Genomic DNA, 18,540 nt, shown 5'->3' with positions numbered 1-18,540 from the left:
TTCAGCACTCTGTAAAGTCCCAAAGACTTTCAATGAAATTAAGGTCAGTGCCAATTCATGTGTGAAAATGATTCCAACTTTTTTTTTGGCTGGGCAGTGTATAATATATATGAGGTTAGTTAATGTCACACTCAGTTGAGAAATGAATGTGTTCGTGATTCAGCAGCAATAACAACTTGTGCTCATAATGATTACAGTATAAGGTATCTGAGGTAGAATCAGGGAAGCAAAAGGAGAAGAATTAGCATAGCTGCTGTTCATAGCATTTCAGGCAGAAGATGATCATGTGACGATCATAACATTTCATCAGATACAGTATAATTGTAGTAAGTTCATGAGAAGCGTTGTGTAAATGCTTGCATAAAGAGATGTGTCTTTAATCTGAAACAGAGAGAGTGTTTCTGAGCCTCAAACATTATCAGGAAGATTTTTCCTGAGCCAAAATGTGAAAAAGCTCCTCCTTTATTAGACTTTGATATTCGTGGTTGTATCAAAAGTCCAGAGTTTTGTGACCTGAAAGAGCGTGATGGATTGTAGCATGATAGAAGATCGGTTAAACACACAGGAACTAAACGGTTTAGTGGTTTACAGGTAAGAAGCAGTATTTTATCATTTGTAGTTGAAAATATAGCCCTAAGCGGCAATCATCAGGGTCCAAGCACCAATGTCCATGTGGATGATTAACAATCCAAATGAAATGGATCTTATGATGAGGTTTTTACTGAAAAGTTTTTTTTTTCCCTCTTGCTGTATACTTTATTTCTTGTGTTCTCCATTCCTTGACTCCTGGATTCAGCACTCGGTTGAGAATGTCTTTGTGTGGTCAGTTTCATACTCCGGTTTGACTGAACTTACTCCAGACTGTGGGTTTGGAACCAGCATACCTTGGGTAAGCAAGGTTGGGTTAATCAGGGTATATTTGACGGTAAGTTAACCTTGTTTTCTGGAACAGACTCCTGGAGTAAAGAGACCCACAGTAGCTTTGCTTGGAGAGAGACTGAGGATATTTCCTCCACACAGATCTGTGTCCGGGGCCCAAAGAGTTGTTTGCCACGCTAGTTGTTTGTTGAATTGTACAGTGAAAGTGAGTTTAGTGGCTTTACTTTGAGTGTTTTTGACCTGAAATTTTTTATATTTATGTGGTATGTTTGTAGGGGGGTGGACGCCATTTTGTTTTGTGAGTATGACTTTGTTCTTCTGTCATTGCTGTGTCTCCGCCACGGCCGCCTAGGTATTCAGTATCTCTCCACTTCATCGGCTCTCCGGCTACGAGGTGGACCCCGCCATTTCTCCCGAGGTTGAGCTTGTAAACAAACAAACGTAACGTCACATTTACCTCAGAACAAACATATTCAGTAACCATAAACTCGTTAGTCAGCTAGAAAAATTAACTCTAGAGAGGAGCATTTAGCTAAATATATGCACCATATTACATAGTAATTATAATTTTTAATGTTCTCAATAGCCTATGTAATGCATTTTTCAATAAATCCGTCAAGTTGACAGCTACCATTTAAATGTTTATAAAAAAAAAGAATTAGAGTAGAAATAATTTTAAAGTTAGTAGGCCTATTATAACTTATTATTATAAAAATTCCCTTAAGTGTAATTTAAGTTTGTATACAAATCAGTTCATGTTAACCATTACCAACTGATTCCCATGTATATTATACAGCATTAGTTGAGAGATTTTTTATTTCTTGAGAAAATTTGCCATGTACTGTACCTGATATACAGTATATCTAAAATAACTTATATCGAATCGAATTGCAAGCTTGTGAAAATGTGAAAATCTGCCTGCATTGACACCGTTGTATGCGAACTGAACTGAGCTGGACGATGACATCACTGTTTTCTCCAGTGCTGATATATAGATAAATTAACTAAATTAATAACTATTGCTGGACAATGACACAATTTTCTTTAACAGCTGCTGTGCAGCCAAAATTACTTACCAGTTATGGTTCAGTTTTGTTGGATTGCTGTTCTCTGGTTGATGATATTCCTGTGGATTTATTAAAGACTGTCTGTTTCCCTTCGTGTTCATGTGTGTTAACAACACAGCGCTGTGACACACATACACACTGCCATATTTTTATTAGTGTTACACGCCCTTGCTGAAGTTGTTTAAAAGATTGAAGGTGTTGTGCTGTTTTTTCATCCTGTCACATTTAATCAGTTTCACATGATCAAGAGTGCAGTTATACTGAATATCAGCACGGCTATGATTCTACCATAGACATGAAGAGCAGCACGACTGTGAATGTCATATTACTTTTATATAACACTTCTATAAGCAAGAACTTTCTAACTTACCTTTCAGACTAAATCTGATTAGTTAATATGCATATTTCCCAACCACTGGAGAAAGAAACCGCTTCTTTAAATCCTGGAGTGAGAGAAAACACATTAAAAACAACTGCTATTTCTGCTTCACTCCACATCGATATACATTCAGAGTCCAATAGTTTTACTGACAGGGTTAAAAGAAAGGCTTTACATCACCAAAGCACAGTAACAGTAAATATACAGAGTCAGACATACACATTTATACATCATTCTCTACAGGACACACTGAATGATTCCTGCTGTATCAGTAGTCAATGATCTTGCTGCTCAACATTCAAACACTTGTCTATTGTTTGCTGTAGCAGTGCAGTGTACTTTCAGAAACCCTCCACCTCCCCCAGCTCCACCTGTCCAGATCTGCTATGGGGTGATTCATGTTTGCTCGTACAGCAGCAGCATGTTGTGTGTGTTTTGGCAGTGGAAAGTTCTGTACTCTACAGCAGATATAATCAACAGCAGCAGACCAAACACATTAACATTGTCATATTCATTACCATGACAAACTCTCCAAGAATTGTCATGTCAGAAATCTAGTTCGGTCATGAAACTGAAGATGGCACAGGCTTCGATCGGTCCTTTACATGCAGTCTGTAAGCAATCACATCAATACCAAATGACTCAGGCTGATTGGTCTCTGCTGATCCTGCAGCCAATGAGATCCCTTGCTCAACATTTAATAGTCTGGTTCAGTGTTTGCTGTAGGCTAGTCCTGCAGCGCTATAAGAGCTTCTGAGAAATTCAGACACTTAAGATGAACAATGTTTTACCATTCCAGATACAATGACCTGACCTGCATGTATCATTGCATAAAAAGCCAAACATACACATGTTCAAAATGTTTGCTGTAGTGATGGGAGAAATTACGTTTTTGAAAACTTTTTTATTATTATTATTAATTATTGATGATTATTAATGATTAATAAATCAGTTGACGAGCATAGTTCCTGCATGTGTGCTGGGTCGGGACTATCCTCGTTCATGTCTGTGGCATGTACAGCAGAGACAGCCTGTCCAACAGCATTAAGTTCTTGTTATCAGGGACGACGTGAACCGACAGGCTTTAGATGGGAGTCTCAATCGTTCTGTTGGCACAGATGCAATCACTCGACCTGGATAACATCAGAGTATTATAATTTAGCACAGGTTTCTTTTCAGATTTCTTTAAGTTATTTTCTTTAAGTTATAAAGCTATAAATTATAAATTATAAGTTGTAAATGTTTTCAAAAAGAATATTATAAAACATGCAGTAGAAGAGTAATAATCCAAACAAATGTTTTGTTAATAAAAAAGGCTTAAATACAAACATTTTTCTCTCTTTGCTGTGGAAGTTCAGTATAAGAGGAAATGTCAGGCATCTTAGGGGGGCACTGCAGTATTGATCTGGTGAAGGAGGAGGCCATCGAGTAAAAAAGGTTGAGAAACACTACACTAGTGTCATCACATCGACACAACGTCAAAGTGACTGACAGATAGAGAACTCAGTTATGTAACAGACACGCCATCTAGTGATGAAGCATGGAAGTGCAATTAAAGTGACGGACTTTTCTGCAGTTTGATTACATTGTAGTGGAAAGGTTTGCAGGGCCAAGCACCACTAACATTTATATAATATAAAGATTGTGTTACATGCTTAGTACATCCAAATAAATAAATAAATGTTTTTGAAAGGTTTGATACAACATTGTGTTGTTTGTGATCCTCCATCAGCAGCTGCAGTATCTCTCAGCTGTATCAGTGCATCACTGTGACATCTGACTGACCAAGGTTTTTGTACCACTCTTTATCACTGTGTGAACACATATTGACTGTTTGGATAGTGTAAACTCTGACAGTAATAATCTCCTGTATCTTCAGTCTGGACTCCACTGATGGTCAGAGTAAAATCACTGCCAGATCCACTGCCACTGAATCTAGATGGAGTTCCAGTATAACGGCTTGATGCATCATATATGAGGAGTTTAGGAGCTTCTCCAGGTTTCTGTAAGTACCAGTGTAACTCATCACCATCATACACTGTACTACTGGCTTTACAGTTTATTCTGACTTCTTGTCCTGGTTGAGCTGTTAGTATCGATGGACTCTGAGTTACAGTGTACTGTCCTCTACACTCTGAAAGAAAGAACAAGAAGAAAAAAATAATAAAAATAAAATTATCAATTCTAAAAATTACCATCTAAAATTATAAACATTTAATATTTCAAGAGAATAATTGGAGCTGCATTACACAAACCTTGAATAAACAGTGTGAGAGTCCAGATGAAGAAGGTGATTTTGTTCATTGTTGTTCTTTTGTCTTGTGTGATGATGAAGATTGTGTTCTGTTCTGCTCTCAGTCATGAAGTGTTAAACTCACAGCACTATAAACACTCTCAGAGCACTGAAGCATGTGTGACAATGCAAAGAAGTGGGCAGGATTTACAACAGACAAACTCATATACACTAGAGTTTAGGAGTGACCCTGAATAGTCGGCAATTCGATGCTTCGATAGGAGGAGCCTGATTCGACTACCAATCTCACAGTCGAATCTTCAGAGGTGTTATGAGAGGAGATATGGGGTGCTCAATATCTGATTTCACATAGACGTACCGGTTCTCTCCCAATAGGTTAATATACAACCTATTATGATAATGCTGTAAATAAAAATGTGAAAAGAAAGAAGCTTTTAATAAATATTTTTAATGTGTGTGAATAAATCCAACCACCCCTTTGACAGATTATGTTTAACTTTCCATGAACTGTGACCGACAGAGGAGCATCTTGGCAGCAGGGATTAAATCTTTAACAATGTCTGGGATAAGAAAATCTAAAGTGTAGAATTGGATGCACTTTGAAATGGTAAAAGATTTGAGTTGACTAGCGTGCTCTTTGAAAAGACTCAAACGGACACAGGCAGATTGGATTTTTCTCTCTCAATCAAGTGATTTCAAAACATTTCAGCTGGTTCTAATTTGTTTTTTTGGATGCTGTGAATGTTTAGCTAAAGACTGCCACTCCAGTTTAGCATTTATTGTCTCTGCAGTTAAAAAGACAATTCTGGCTATACTTTCGTTATTTTAATAATTTCTTTAATTTTAATTTATTTATTGATCACTCTGGGTTATCTAATTTAACTATTTGTGTCTTGTGTTTTGAATATATGCTCCCCTGCACTTCAGGCATTTTGCACTTGTGACTTGATTGACTATTTCATTTTTTAAATTATTTTTATTTATTAGAACGGTATATTCTGTTCTAATTCAATTCTGTAAATTAGTTTTTGATTGTTTTTCGGTGCATCGATGTTAAAGCTTGCTCGCATAGGCAATTTAGCCAATTTAATTTGATTTGCCGACGTGTGAAATGCATATCTATCTGCAGTGTGGCCTTTCTGCAGTTATTTATATATATTTTTAATGTTTTTAGATCATTTTCTTCTATATATTTGTGTGGTGTTCTGTACATCGTGGTTGTGAATTTTTATTCACATTGCCGTTCATTTTAGTTTAAAAAAAATAAAATCATTGTCAGTTTCGTCTATCACTTGACAGGCGGTTTGGTCGCTTTATTAGAAAGTTGTTTCTCTGCGCTGTGTGTGAAAGAAACACACACACACACACACACACACACACACACACGCACACGATTCGATTATTATTCGGTTATGAGCGCGAGCACATGTAAAGAGTTTTCTCTCTTTATTATTTATGATAATTTAAATATCTATCTAAAAAATAACATGCTATTGTATTGTGTGTGTATGTATATATATAGTTACAAAGTAACTAGTAACTGGCTACTTGAGTAGTTTTTTCATTGGATACTTTTTTACTCTTACTCAAGTAACTATTAAGATTATTACTTTCACTTTTACTTTGAGTAAATATTTCTATAAGTACTTGTACTTTTACTTGAGTACAGTTTTTGAATACTCTACCCACCTCTGTAATTAACCTAATTAGCTCAGGTGGAGAGGATTCAGTTAATCAACTTAACCAATGACAAGAGGTATAAATACAGCAGACTTACCTCTGTGCGTCTGACAGTTTATCAGCATCCCTCCTCCATCCCATCTGTGTAGAGAACTTTTGATTACCCGATGGGACACACTTATAGTTTTTGAATACTCTATGTTCGGGCATGATGGGATATGCTTAGCCTCGAATACCGCTTCGGATAGTGTGGGTTTAGTGTGCGTTAAGGGCACTGCACTTTGGCATTTTTAAGACATGGGACAGTCTTGCACACTCACTTCCTGTCACGTGCACGAGCTCTCAAGTGGCCAAGACCGCAAGTGTGGGTATTTGGACAAAGCATTCGGGCGCTTCTCAAATGGAAGGTTGCAAATCTCGGCTGTCACGTCATCAAACGTCGCTGAAGGCTATCTCAATCAGAAGGATCCTTGAAAGGCAGCCTTCATTTTTCATCCATCATTCATCTCATCTTGAAAGATGCTTCAGGTGTGCGTGTGGCTATGTCACAATCGAAATAATCCCTTTTACACATAATTTAAATGCATGCAAGAAAGAACAGTTTGTGTTAATTGTGTATATTAGTAAGACCTAGTCAGCTACAGTAAACGTGTTCACTGAAAACATGGAGACAGTATGATTTTTTTGTTTGTTTGTTTGTTTGTCCAGGTCCAGCACTACAGCTGAATTAATATGAGTGTTCCAGTCCTTCAGCGATTCTTTGGTGGAGAGGATACAAGGCCTGATTTTCGTCTCAGCAGGGAGGACATCAGTGAACTCCTGACAGTGCTGGAGATGGACAGGCATCATGGGTAGAGGCCGACTCTGGAAACCCTGGTGATCCTGTTTTGGTTGGCAACTGGGACATCCTACAGCTTAGTTTGCAGGGCCTTTGAATGCCCCTACCAACTGTCCCAATTGTTATATTTATAATGTATGAAAAACTATAAAATCAGCCACTTTTCTTTACATTCACAACACTGGCATACCATCAGAGTATGCACATGAATATGGACCTAGAGCTGACTTGATACACCTGATTTACAATATTGCTACACATTCTTTCTTATAACAACCAAATTATTGATCTCATTTTACCTGCAGGTGGTTGCAGCTTGTGCAATATTGCACAACATATGCATTGGTGTAGGTGACCTCTTGGAAGATGGAGATGTTCCACAGGACAACAATCAGCCTCTCCGAGGAAATAATGATGACAGCCGGAGCGGAGCAGCATGGATCATGACTACTCTTTTCAGGTAAATTTAATAAACATAAATCCAGAAAAATGCTGATGTACTTTTTACAGCAATTGTATTTATGTGTCACTTCATTGATGTGTACAAATCATACAATTGCTACATTGATCAACTGCATAGCATTTGTTAATTCATGGTTGTTGTTGTTGTTGTTTTTTGTTTTTTTTTGTCTGTCCTCAGTCCTGAATCCTGATACAGAGACTTTTTTTTTTTTTTCTTTTTTTTTCGAGTCAAAGTGACCTGTGACTTTTTTGTGTTCTTCAGTTAATATTAAACTTGACTTGCCTTGACTTGTAATAATTGCTTTAAGGAGCTCATTGATTCGGCCTAAAATAATTCATGTTAGCTAACTGCATGATTTTTATTATCTTAAACTGTACATTTCTGAAATGGACATTACTGTCACAGTCACCTCTGATAACAGATCACTCTAAATTGTGTAGACGTGTATTTTCTGTAAAGCTGCTTTGAATCAATATGTATTGTGAAATAAATGTGAATTTACACTGTTTTAATCTGTTTATTTAATATTGAACATAAAGGTTTATGCAATAAAGTATGATGTATATTTTAAAGGCTCAAGGAACAAATGTTTTCATTTGTTATTCAGTAATGTCCATTACAGAATAATATTTCTTCACATTAAAGCATAAAGAAACTAATGGCAACAAATATTATATCAGTCCTGCTTAAATTAGCTGAATATTTAACAGTTTGAGGTCAAAATAAAATATTCAAACTACATTACATCAGTCTGATTAAATTAAGGTCCCATTAGTTCACATTACTTAATGGATTAACTAACATTACCAATGAACAACACATTTGTTGCACTATTTATGAATCCTAGCTTGTTAACATTAGTTAAAATACAAAACAATAGTTAAAATACAACTGTTCCTTGTTAGGGCATGTTAGTTCAGGTCCATTAAACAATATAAATACAACATTTCATTCTAAAGAAGACAAAAATGGTATTATGTTATGTAATTGCTACACTGTAATATATGGCAGCCGTCTGTGGTCTCGTAGTGCTTTATAGCATGTGTAGTTTACCAATTTGTGATTAATTTACAACAAAACATAATTAAAACATTAACTTACATTTCATAATGAATTCGGGCGTGCTTGACGTCGACTCATTTCCCGCCATGTTTTCTGAAATGCGTGCAGAGAGGATTGTGGGTAATTGAAGGCAGCGAAGGATACGTCTGATCCATCCATCAGAACAGGCAGAATGAAGGGCGCGAAACAAAGGCTGCCTTCCAGGTCCTTCAGATTGAGATGGCCTTCAGCAGCGCTTGATGACGTCGCAGCCGAGATTTGCAGCCTTTTAATGCTGAGAGTACTAGTCTACAAGCCTCAGAAGGACTGGACTATGAAGGACGCAGTCTTCTGTTTGAGAAGCACCCAAAGTTTCTTACGCAGAGCTTTCAAAATGACAGAGGAGAAGATGACTTTTCAGCTTACAAGAACATCGCTGAATTACTGTAAATGATGTAAGTAACAGTGCTCAGTTGAAGGTGGTAGTTCACTATTAGCTAATCAGTAACTACTGTTTTTTCATTCCTCCCAGAGAACTACTAAGAACTACTATATACAGGTTCATAATTAACATGAATGATGCATAATGTATAATTAATTCTAAAGTGAAGGTCATGGTAGCCCAATAGTGATGACTGAAGTATTACCAAATCCTTTAGAAGGAATTACTAATTATTTGGATCAGTATTCTGAAGTGAGAAACATGATAACTCTCTAGTAACTACTGGAGTCATTGTAAACTTTTGAGGTTAATAGTTAATTTTACTAGTTACTAGAGTGTTAATAATGCATTACTCATTTGTTCCTGTGTAGTTATTCATTAATGAAGGATCAGTTTTCTAAAGTGTTTCCAATCAGGCAAATAAGATCACTGGACATAAACACTCACTCTAGGACTTGTTTGATCGTTTTATGAAAAAAAAAAAAAGAAAAATGTCAATTGTGATTTTTAAAGACCGTACTCACCCCCTTCACTCTGGTTTTGAAATGCTCACATCTGGGCGAAGACTCAAAATTCCTTTGGCCAGAAGTAATGTGTATAAAACATTATTTGTCCCAATGGCAGTGATTATTATAAATCACACTATTTTCTGAAATAATGCAAGAGAACGGTTGGCAATATAGCGCTTTTTAATTGATTGTTTAGATGAATTTTTATTGTTGTGGGATGTTTGGAAATATGTTAGGAATGATGTGGATAGTGTAATTCTGTTTATTTCTGTGTTTGTGTGTCAGTGTGTGTCGTGTTGTTAAGCACTTCTGTGGATGTATTTATGTATATGTATGACACCAGTGTCAAAGACAAATTTCTGCTCCGTGACAAACAGAATGAACAATAAAGTTAACTTAAGCTCAGATCATTTGGCCTTGTACGAATTTAAATGGACTTTTTCAGACTTCACAACCCAGTCTCTGACAGTAAATCATTCAGTGGTGTGAGATTTGAAGATGTGGCTTACATTCACTGTTGAAGAGTTGAGCTTGAGAACATGTTTGGATTGAATTCAGAACATTGAATATAATTTACAGAGAAACTCAAGTGAACATCATGTGGAACAGAGAGATGATGAAAAACACTGAGAGTGAAGATGGAGAAGAGACAAACACAACAGAAGAGATCCACAATCTCTACATACAACAAATGAAAACATCACTACAATCATCCTATAATAAAAATATAAAAATGTAATTAAATTATGACAATCATATTATTAAACTGGTTTTGGCAATCAGTCCTTACTATGAAACACTAATAAAACAATAACAGTCCTTACTGGAATAAAAGCCATGATCACATCAACAAAATATTCATGTTATGTGCAAAAATACTGATGAGCTTCAAGCAAATTTATGTTTATTTAGATGATCTAGTGTTATTAGTGTTTGTCTGTGATCAGTGTTGTGTGTGATTGTGTTGAATGAGCAGCTGCAGTATCTCTCAGCTGTATCAGTGCATCACTGTGACGTCTGACTGACCGAGGTTTTTGTACCACTCTTTATCACTGTGTGAACACATATTGACTGTTTGGATAGTGGAAACTCAGACAGTAATAATCTCCTGTATCTTCAGTCTGGACTCCACTGATGGTCAGAGTGAAATCACTGCCAGATCCACTGCCACTGAATCTAGATGGAGTTCCAGTATAACGGCTTGTTGCATCATATATGAGGAGTTTAGGAGCTTCTCCAGGTTTCTGTAAGTACCAGTATAAACGATTACTACTATACACTGCACTGCTGGTTTTACAGTTTATTCTGACTTCTTGTCCTGGTTGAACTGCTGTTATTGATGGACTCTGAGTTACAGTGTACTGTCCTCTACACTCTGAGAGAAAGAACAAGAAAAAAAAAAAAAATTATTTAAAATTATAAACATTTAATATTTCAAGAGAATAATTGTAGAGCTGCGTTACACAAACCTTGAGCAAACAGTGTGAGAGTCCAGATGAAGAAGGTGATTGTGTTCATTGTTGTTCTTTTGTCTTGTGTGATGATGAAGATTGTGTTCTGTTCTGCTCTCAGTCATGAAGTGTTAAACTCACAGCATTATAAACACTCTCAGAGCACTGAAGCATGTGTGACAATGCAAAGAAGTGGGCAGGATTTACAACAGTGTGTACTGATAACAAACTAATAAACTCTCTACATATAAGATTTGGTATTTCAGTGGTCTACTTTAGACATTCTACTGACTGTAAGTAACTTTACAACTACATGTCAACTTATTCTACTTAACTGAACCCAAACCTAACAGTCTACTACAGTCTACTAATACACTAATGAGAGTTAGTTGACATGTAGTTGACAAGTCACTTATAGTTAGTAGAATATCAAAAGTGGAACATCGAAATAAAGTGCAACCTAAGATTTTACAGATTGATGTTGTTTGTAATAATTGTAAATATTAATTATTGTAAAATATTTTTAATTTGAATTATAAAATGTTTTTTTTTTTGTTTGTTTGTTTATGTTTTGCAGACTGATAAGACGCTAGTCTTTGACTTTATATGAACATCTGTCAGTGTGGATGAAGCATTTTCAGCTTTCAGTGCCGCTGTAGAAATAATCTATTCACTCTCATTCATGATTAATTTATATAAGGTGAATGTTTCTGATAATATGTGACCAAGATAAAATGAGCAGCATTCAGCTGGTCATGTGATCTCAACATGGTGGCCACCACAAGGAAGAAAAATAAAAGAGTTTTTTAAGCCCCTAAAATGACTATAGTATCATGAAAGTAGATATTTTTAAACACATTTGTCAAACACAATAATTATTTATTTGTGAGTACAGTAATGTACTACATCTTTAACCTCTCTGGTACGGTGTTGCCTCCAGGCAACATGGTCTATTTTAGTTTGTTTTTAATAAAATAAGGCACCAATTGATTGATCAAACGTATCTCAGGACAGAATAACTCGAATACTAATCAATAAAAGTGCAAAAAAGACCAAAACATGACCAACAGGGGTCCATTTTGTGTCCTGTTTCAGCACATGTGCACATGTCACATGGCTCCATATTTTCTCCAGTGAAAAAGCTTTTTTCACTTGTTTGTATCCATTTAATCACCCACAAAAAATACGAGTCACCTTCACTGGCAAGTAAATAAGTATTTTCAAGAACTTTACATTATATATCATCAAATGTGTTAGAGAAAATAACAAAAAAACGTCTCAGGTTACGTATGTAACCATAGTTCCCTGAGAACCAGGGAACAAGACTCTGTGTTGATTACGCAATGGGGAACGTCACACGTGACCCGGTGTCTGAAAGCAAACTATCCAACAACTCCAATCCCTATTGGCCGGCGACAGCCTATGACGTAATATGGCGCGACCCGGAGTATAAAGGAGCGCCTGGAGAAACAGTCAGCATCTATCGTCTTGAGGGACTGTTCTGCAGGCAGGCAGACCGAAGCATGGCAAGGAAACGCAGAGTCTCGTTCCCTGGTTCTCAGGGAACTATGGTTACATACATAACCTGAGACGTTCCTTTTCGAAAGGGAACTTCAACTCTGCGTTGATTACGCAATGGGGAACGATATACCCACGCCGCCATGCTTGAGGAGAGTGCATGCCAAATAATATGGCTGACAAACGTCAAGCAGTTTTGAAGGAAACGCTTAGCAACTCACCCTCGGGTCACACCAGGCTGTCAGTGACAGCATTCCCTATGGCCAACAGCCCAAGCTGAGCCTCAAGAAGGCCTTCCGCAGAAGGCCTACCAAGGCCGCCAAAGGCATCTGGAACCAACTTTTCCGAAGAGAAAGTGGTCCCTTTTAGGGAATGTGGCCAGAGAACCGAAGGGAACCCCGGCCAGTCACTAGAGGGGAACGAAGTCACTCCCAATGCCACCAGGGAAGCCGACCTGGCCTGTCATAGGACAAACTTAGTCTTGGCCAACCCTGTCTGAGTACAGAATCTCCATAACGCATTCTTCAGAGAAGAGAGCAGGTAAGAGTGACTGCAGGAAGGCAGGAACAACTCAGATCCACGCGTAGAGACGGGCATCCTGGAGAGCACAACTCAGCTGAGTGCTATGAACCCTCGTATTGAGGGGAGTACAATCCGCTCATCCTAGGATCTACTCAGCGCTTAATTAACGCACTGAGGAGGCTGTGCGCTAAACACCTGTTCCTACAGGAGAGCACAAACCAGCCTAGGGCTGAATCTTAGAAGGAAGCCTGATTAAGGCCTACCACCATGATCAGCTTAGGGAGCTAAGCACTATTACAAACATAACCCTAAAAGGGAAGTACAAAACTCACCTAACAGGTAGACCATGCAAAGGGCACATACTCATGGAGGCCGAAGAGGGGCCTACAGCATGATAGTAGCTATATGTGAAACAGAAGTATATTCAGAAAGTGGCCTGGAGGGGCCACTCTGAACACCTGTCTTGCTGGGGCAGACAGACAACTTCAATGGCAGCATAAGAGGCTGCAAAGTGCCCGCATGACAATCCACCTAACACAATCCAACGAGCAGTGTACTCAGTAAAAGCACCTTTTACTCTTTAAAGCAAGAGGAGTACAACGTACGCCAACACGTATTAAGGAAGGCCTGGATGGGCCTATAACCTTAACAGACACGTGGCATCAGCTCGTGGCAGTGTTTTAGGCACCAAGACCGATAAATAACCAACCATAGGTTAGATTTATCACCTGGGCCTCTGGCCAACCAGAAGTGTATACAGATAATTCTCAGAGAGAAATACACGAACATACACCAGTATGTTCAAAAGGCGGCCCATAGGGCCTAGCAACCTCTAAAACATATGGCGTAAGTCTAGTGGCCGTGTAGAGACTGGCATCCTGGAGAGCAGAACTCAGCTGAATGCTATAAACCCTCGTAATGAGGGGAGTATAATCCGCTCATCCTAGGATCTACTCAGTGCTTAATTAATGCACTGAGGAGGCTGTGCGTTAAACGCCTGTAAACAGGGGAGCACAAACCAGCCTACAGGTCCTAACACAATCCAATGAGCAGTGTACTCAGTAAAAAAACACCTTTTTACTCTTTAAAGCAAGAGGAGTACAGCGTACGCCAACACGTATTAAGGAAGGCCTGGAGGGGCCTATAACCTCAACGGACACGTGGCGTCAGCTCGTGGCAGTGTTTAGGCACCAAGGACGATAGACAACCAGACAAAAAGAGGTTGGATTTATTACTTGGGCCTCTGGCCAAAGAAAGTGTACACAGAATTCTCACAGAGAAATATACACAAACATACACCAGTGTGTTCAAAAAAGGCGGCCCATAGGGCCTAGCAACCTTTAAGACACACGGCGTAAGTCTCGTGGCCGTTTCTAGGAGCACAAAAGATCCACCATAGGCGCTAGGTGGCTCTTAGCTCAACTAAAGTAGAATCAGAGTCAGGGAGGCAGCTGTAGGTTAAACCAAACCTTAGTAAGGTTTCACTACCATAATCAACCTGAGGGGCCAGCCACTCAAAATACTCGGTAAAAACACCTTGTTACTCTCATAGCGAGAGGAGTACATAACTGAACTCCACATGTTACACTGGAGGCCGAGGTAGGCCTACCTTAGTAAACACGTGGCATCAGCAAGTGGCTACCATAACCATACCAACCATCAGGTCATGCATTCAAGAATTTAGTTTCTAAAAAGAAATGCATATCATGCCACATACTCCACGAGAGGCCTGCTTAAGGCCTACTCAACAGAGGTGGGGTGTGGCCGATGGTGGTAATGGATTCACAAGCCTCCTGTCAGCATGTCAGCTAAAAAGGAGGCCTTATGGTGCCTACAATCTCAGCAACAAGCGGCGTTCAGCCCGTTTGTCCATATAAACATCAACTGTGCCAACATGTAAACTAAAAAGGAGGCCTTATTAGGGCCTACCCTAGTAAACACATGGCATCAGCCAATCCAGGACCATACTAACCGACCATGCATTCAGTGGAAAACCTTTCACGCATAATACTGAGAGAAGGAATGCATATTACGCCGCCATACTCCACAAGAGGCCTGCTTAAGGCCTACTCAACAGAGGTAGGGCGTGGCCGATGGGTGGTGTTGGACCGATGGTGGTATGGGTTCTTGGATTCCCAGGCATCCTGCCAACAAGTCAGCTAAAAAGGAGGCCTTGTGGTGCCTACAATCTCAGCAACAAGTGGCGCTCAGCCTGCTTGCAGAATAGAACACAAACTGTGCCAACATGTGAACTAGAAAGGAGGCCTGTTGAGGGCCTACCGGTCCAATGACACGTGGCTTCAGCTCGTGAATGTAAACTATGTGAGCAAACTATGATCAGCTTAACAGCACTTGTTAGAAATACAATTGCTAACTAGAAGGAGGCTAATTAACCATAAGAGCCTACAATCAAAGTTATATGCAATATAGCTGTTAACAAGATCACCAAAAAGGGAGCTAATAGAAACCAGCTTTCCTGAAAAAGTGGTTCTATACTACCCTGAGTATGCAATCCAACAGGTGATGCACTCAGTAACACCAATAAACCTACTAATGAGGAATATTAGGTCACCAATGTCTCCAATAGCGGCTACGTGAAAAAGCCTGCTATTATGAGAACAGGTGCTAACCTGTGGCAGCATAAGTAAGCTCACATATAATGTAGGGCAAAAATCTAGAACTTTAAAGCAAACACAATGCTTTGATGTATATGCTATTTCCAAAGAGGAAAATAATTTTCTCCCAACAGATTCTCAAAACTGTACTGAGCCATAGAGGACGGATGCTAAACACTAGCAACATCAACTCAAACTTGATTAAAGAAAACAAGTAGCTCAGAGGAAAAAATTTTCCATAGCATAAAAGTTCTAGAAAGTGGGGCCTAGTGTAACCCAGGTCACTGACTAGGTCACTAGTAATTATAAGTAATTTATTTTTATTAATATCTCTTTAGTATTAGTATCAAAAGAATGCAGATTCAAGTTAATTTATATTATATTATAAATTTATATCTAGAAAAAGAAATTAGCTAAAGAAAGTTTTGATTGGATAAGGTCGGAGGTTAGTCCCGCCTCCAAAAAAAAGTGAGTTGGGAGTAGAGCGCGAAGAAACGAGAGCAGCAGAGAGTGTGACGCAGGAGAAAAAAAAAGACGCGGATTGACGCGAGAGTGTATTCATGTTCATAGCTCTCAAAAGAGAACTAATCTAAAAAATAGATTATTTTTGAGAAAAATAACCTTAGAAGTCACGCTTTAAGGGTAATAGAAACCGACGGAAGAAGAGATCGAGACGAGCAGGAAAAATTAGACGCGCACATGAAAGAAGACGAAACCGATCTGGATTAAGGCCAAATCAAAAGAAAACTTTATTTTATTTTCTTCTTTCTCTTACCTTTTCCTTGGTGACTACCATTTTCGCTATATAATGTATGTATTAAGTGGTTTTGAAATATGGAGAGTTATCATTTGAAATGTAATGTGAAAGAAATGCATTTGAAAATGGTAATCTATATTTTCATAACTGCATAAATGTTTAATTGTTTAGAATATGCATATTGGTGGAAGTAGTTATTTTATTTATGAAGAAATGCGTTACATGTGACGCTAGCTGTGTACATAGGTTTCAATGTACTAAGAGCGAACATGTGGTTGATTAGCATGTATAAGTGTATGGGAAATTGGATAATGAAACGGACAATTTATTTAATTTAAACAGTTTATTGAACAGCTGAATAATTATTATTTTTTGGCTTTGTTTCTGCAAGGCCGGGTTTTTCTGTTTTTCTTTTTTTCCCCTTATTTCAACTGAACCATTGCTCTACTGAATCCTGATCTGTCCCTGCCGTGGATGCTCCGTCTGTGGTTTGGACATGGCGAGCCAATCATCTAATTGATCGTACCTGGAAGTAAAAAGAACGATCGTTTTGCTGAACTGGTAGGACAAAGCATACTCACCTTGAACTGTGCTATTTAGTTTTTTCTTTTCCTTCTGGAATTCCCTTGGATCACTCCTTCGGTTGTTTTTTTTTTTAAACATCCCAGTGCTGCCATAATTCATATGAGCACTAACGCTTATTTCATATAAAATAAATGACTACATATACATTTACATTTACTCTATTAATTAATTTTAAAAGTCTTTAGAAACTTTGCTAAACATTATCATTGTGTTGTTTGTGATCCTCCATCAGCAGCTGCAGTATCTCTCAGCTGTATCAGTGCATCACTGTGACGTCTGACTGACCGAGGTTTTTGTACCACTCTTTATCACTGTGTGAACACTGGACCACTGTGCCAACTCTGACAGTAATAATCTCCTGTATCTTCAGTCTGAACTCCACTGATGGTCAGAGTGAAATCACTGCCATAGTCAGATCCACTGCCACTGAATCTAGATGGAGTTCCTGACTGAAGGCTTCTTATGTAATAAATGAGGAGTTTAGGAGCTTCTCCAGGTTTCTGCTGATACCAAGACACACAGTTACTACAGCCAGAAATCGGCTGACTGGTTTTACAGCTGATTGTAACAGTTTCTCCTTGTTTGATGGATTTTATTGTTGGATTCTGAGTCACTGTCACTTGTCCCCAGCTCTCTGAAATTAACATATTTTAGTCATTAATGGTTATTGGACTGTAAATGAGATGTGGTTGTTTATTTTTCAAGATATTTAAAGAAGATATTTACCCTGAATGCAGAGAGTCAGAGTCCAGATGAAGAAGGTGATTTTGTTCATTGTTGTTCTTTTGTCTTGTGTGATGATGAAGATTGTGTTCTGTTCTGCTCTCAGTCATGAAGTGTTAAACTCACAGCACTATAAACACTCTCAGAGCACTGAAGCATGTGTGACAATGCAAAGAAGTGGGCAGGATTTACAACAGTGTGTGCTGCTAACAAACTAATAAACTCTACATATAAGATTTGGTATTTCAGTGGTCTACTTCAGACATTCTACTGACTGTAAGTAACTTTACAACTACATGTCAACTTATTCTACTTACCCAAACCCAAACCTATAACAGTCTACTACAGTCTACTAATACACTAATGAGAGTTAGTTGACATGTAGTTCACAAGTCACTTATAGTTAGTAGAATATCAAAAGTGACCCTCGAAATAAAGTGCAACCTAAGATTTTACAGATTGATGTTGTTTGTAATAATTGTAAATATTAATTATTGTAAAATATTTTTAATTTGAATTATAATTTTTTTTTTTTTTTTTTTATGTTTTGCAGACTGATAAGACACTAGTCTTTGACTTTATATGAACATCTGTCAGTGTGGATGAAACATTTTTAGCTTTCAGTGCCGCTGTAGAAATAATCTATTCACTCTCATTCATGATTGATTTATATAAGGTGAATGTTTCTGATAATATGTGACCAAGATTGATGCTGCGTCCCAATTCGCCTACTTATATTACGCCCTAAAAGTATGTACTCTTTCTGTGAACAAAAAGTACATACTTTAGCAAAAGAGTAGACAAGCTTTGGGACATA

General features: G+C 38.1%; 1 protein-coding gene, 1 long non-coding RNA gene and 1 gene segment (V, D, J or C); 2 read left to right on the top strand and 1 right to left on the bottom strand.

The window, feature by feature from the left end:
- LOC127506549 (uncharacterized) overlaps positions 1 to 18,540 on the bottom strand; it is an 88,700-nt gene that overhangs the window by 42,074 nt on the left and 28,086 nt on the right. Inside the window, exon 1 of one of the 2 annotated variants that reach the window (XM_051883131.1) lies at positions 4,581 to 4,713. The exons of the other annotated variant lie outside the window; for it this stretch is intronic. The gene's annotated coding sequence lies outside the window, so the exon portion shown is untranslated. Of the gene's footprint in view, positions 1 to 4,580; positions 4,714 to 18,540 lie in introns of those variants that run through there. 2 annotated transcript variants of the gene reach the window in all.
- LOC127506562 (uncharacterized) lies at positions 6,068 to 9,959 on the top strand. The gene is made up of 2 exons (XR_007928021.1): positions 6,068 to 7,557; positions 8,731 to 9,959. It is a non-coding gene; the product is annotated as an uncharacterized LOC127506562 (long non-coding RNA).
- The window catches only part of LOC127507692 (immunoglobulin lambda constant 7-like), a 45,749-nt gene continuing 44,961 nt past the window's right edge, over positions 17,753 to 18,540 (top strand). The window contains 1 exon segment of the C gene segment in view: positions 17,753 to 17,761. Within this exon segment, the coding sequence occupies positions 17,753 to 17,761 (9 nt within the window).

The sequence above is a fragment of the Ctenopharyngodon idella genome, chromosome 24, assembly GCF_019924925.1.
Source record: "Ctenopharyngodon idella isolate HZGC_01 chromosome 24, HZGC01, whole genome shotgun sequence".
NCBI classification, from domain to species: Eukaryota; Metazoa; Chordata; class Actinopteri; order Cypriniformes; family Xenocyprididae; genus Ctenopharyngodon; species Ctenopharyngodon idella.
The sequence above is the reverse complement of the archived record's forward strand: the minus strand, read 5'-3'. Positions and strand labels throughout refer to the sequence as shown.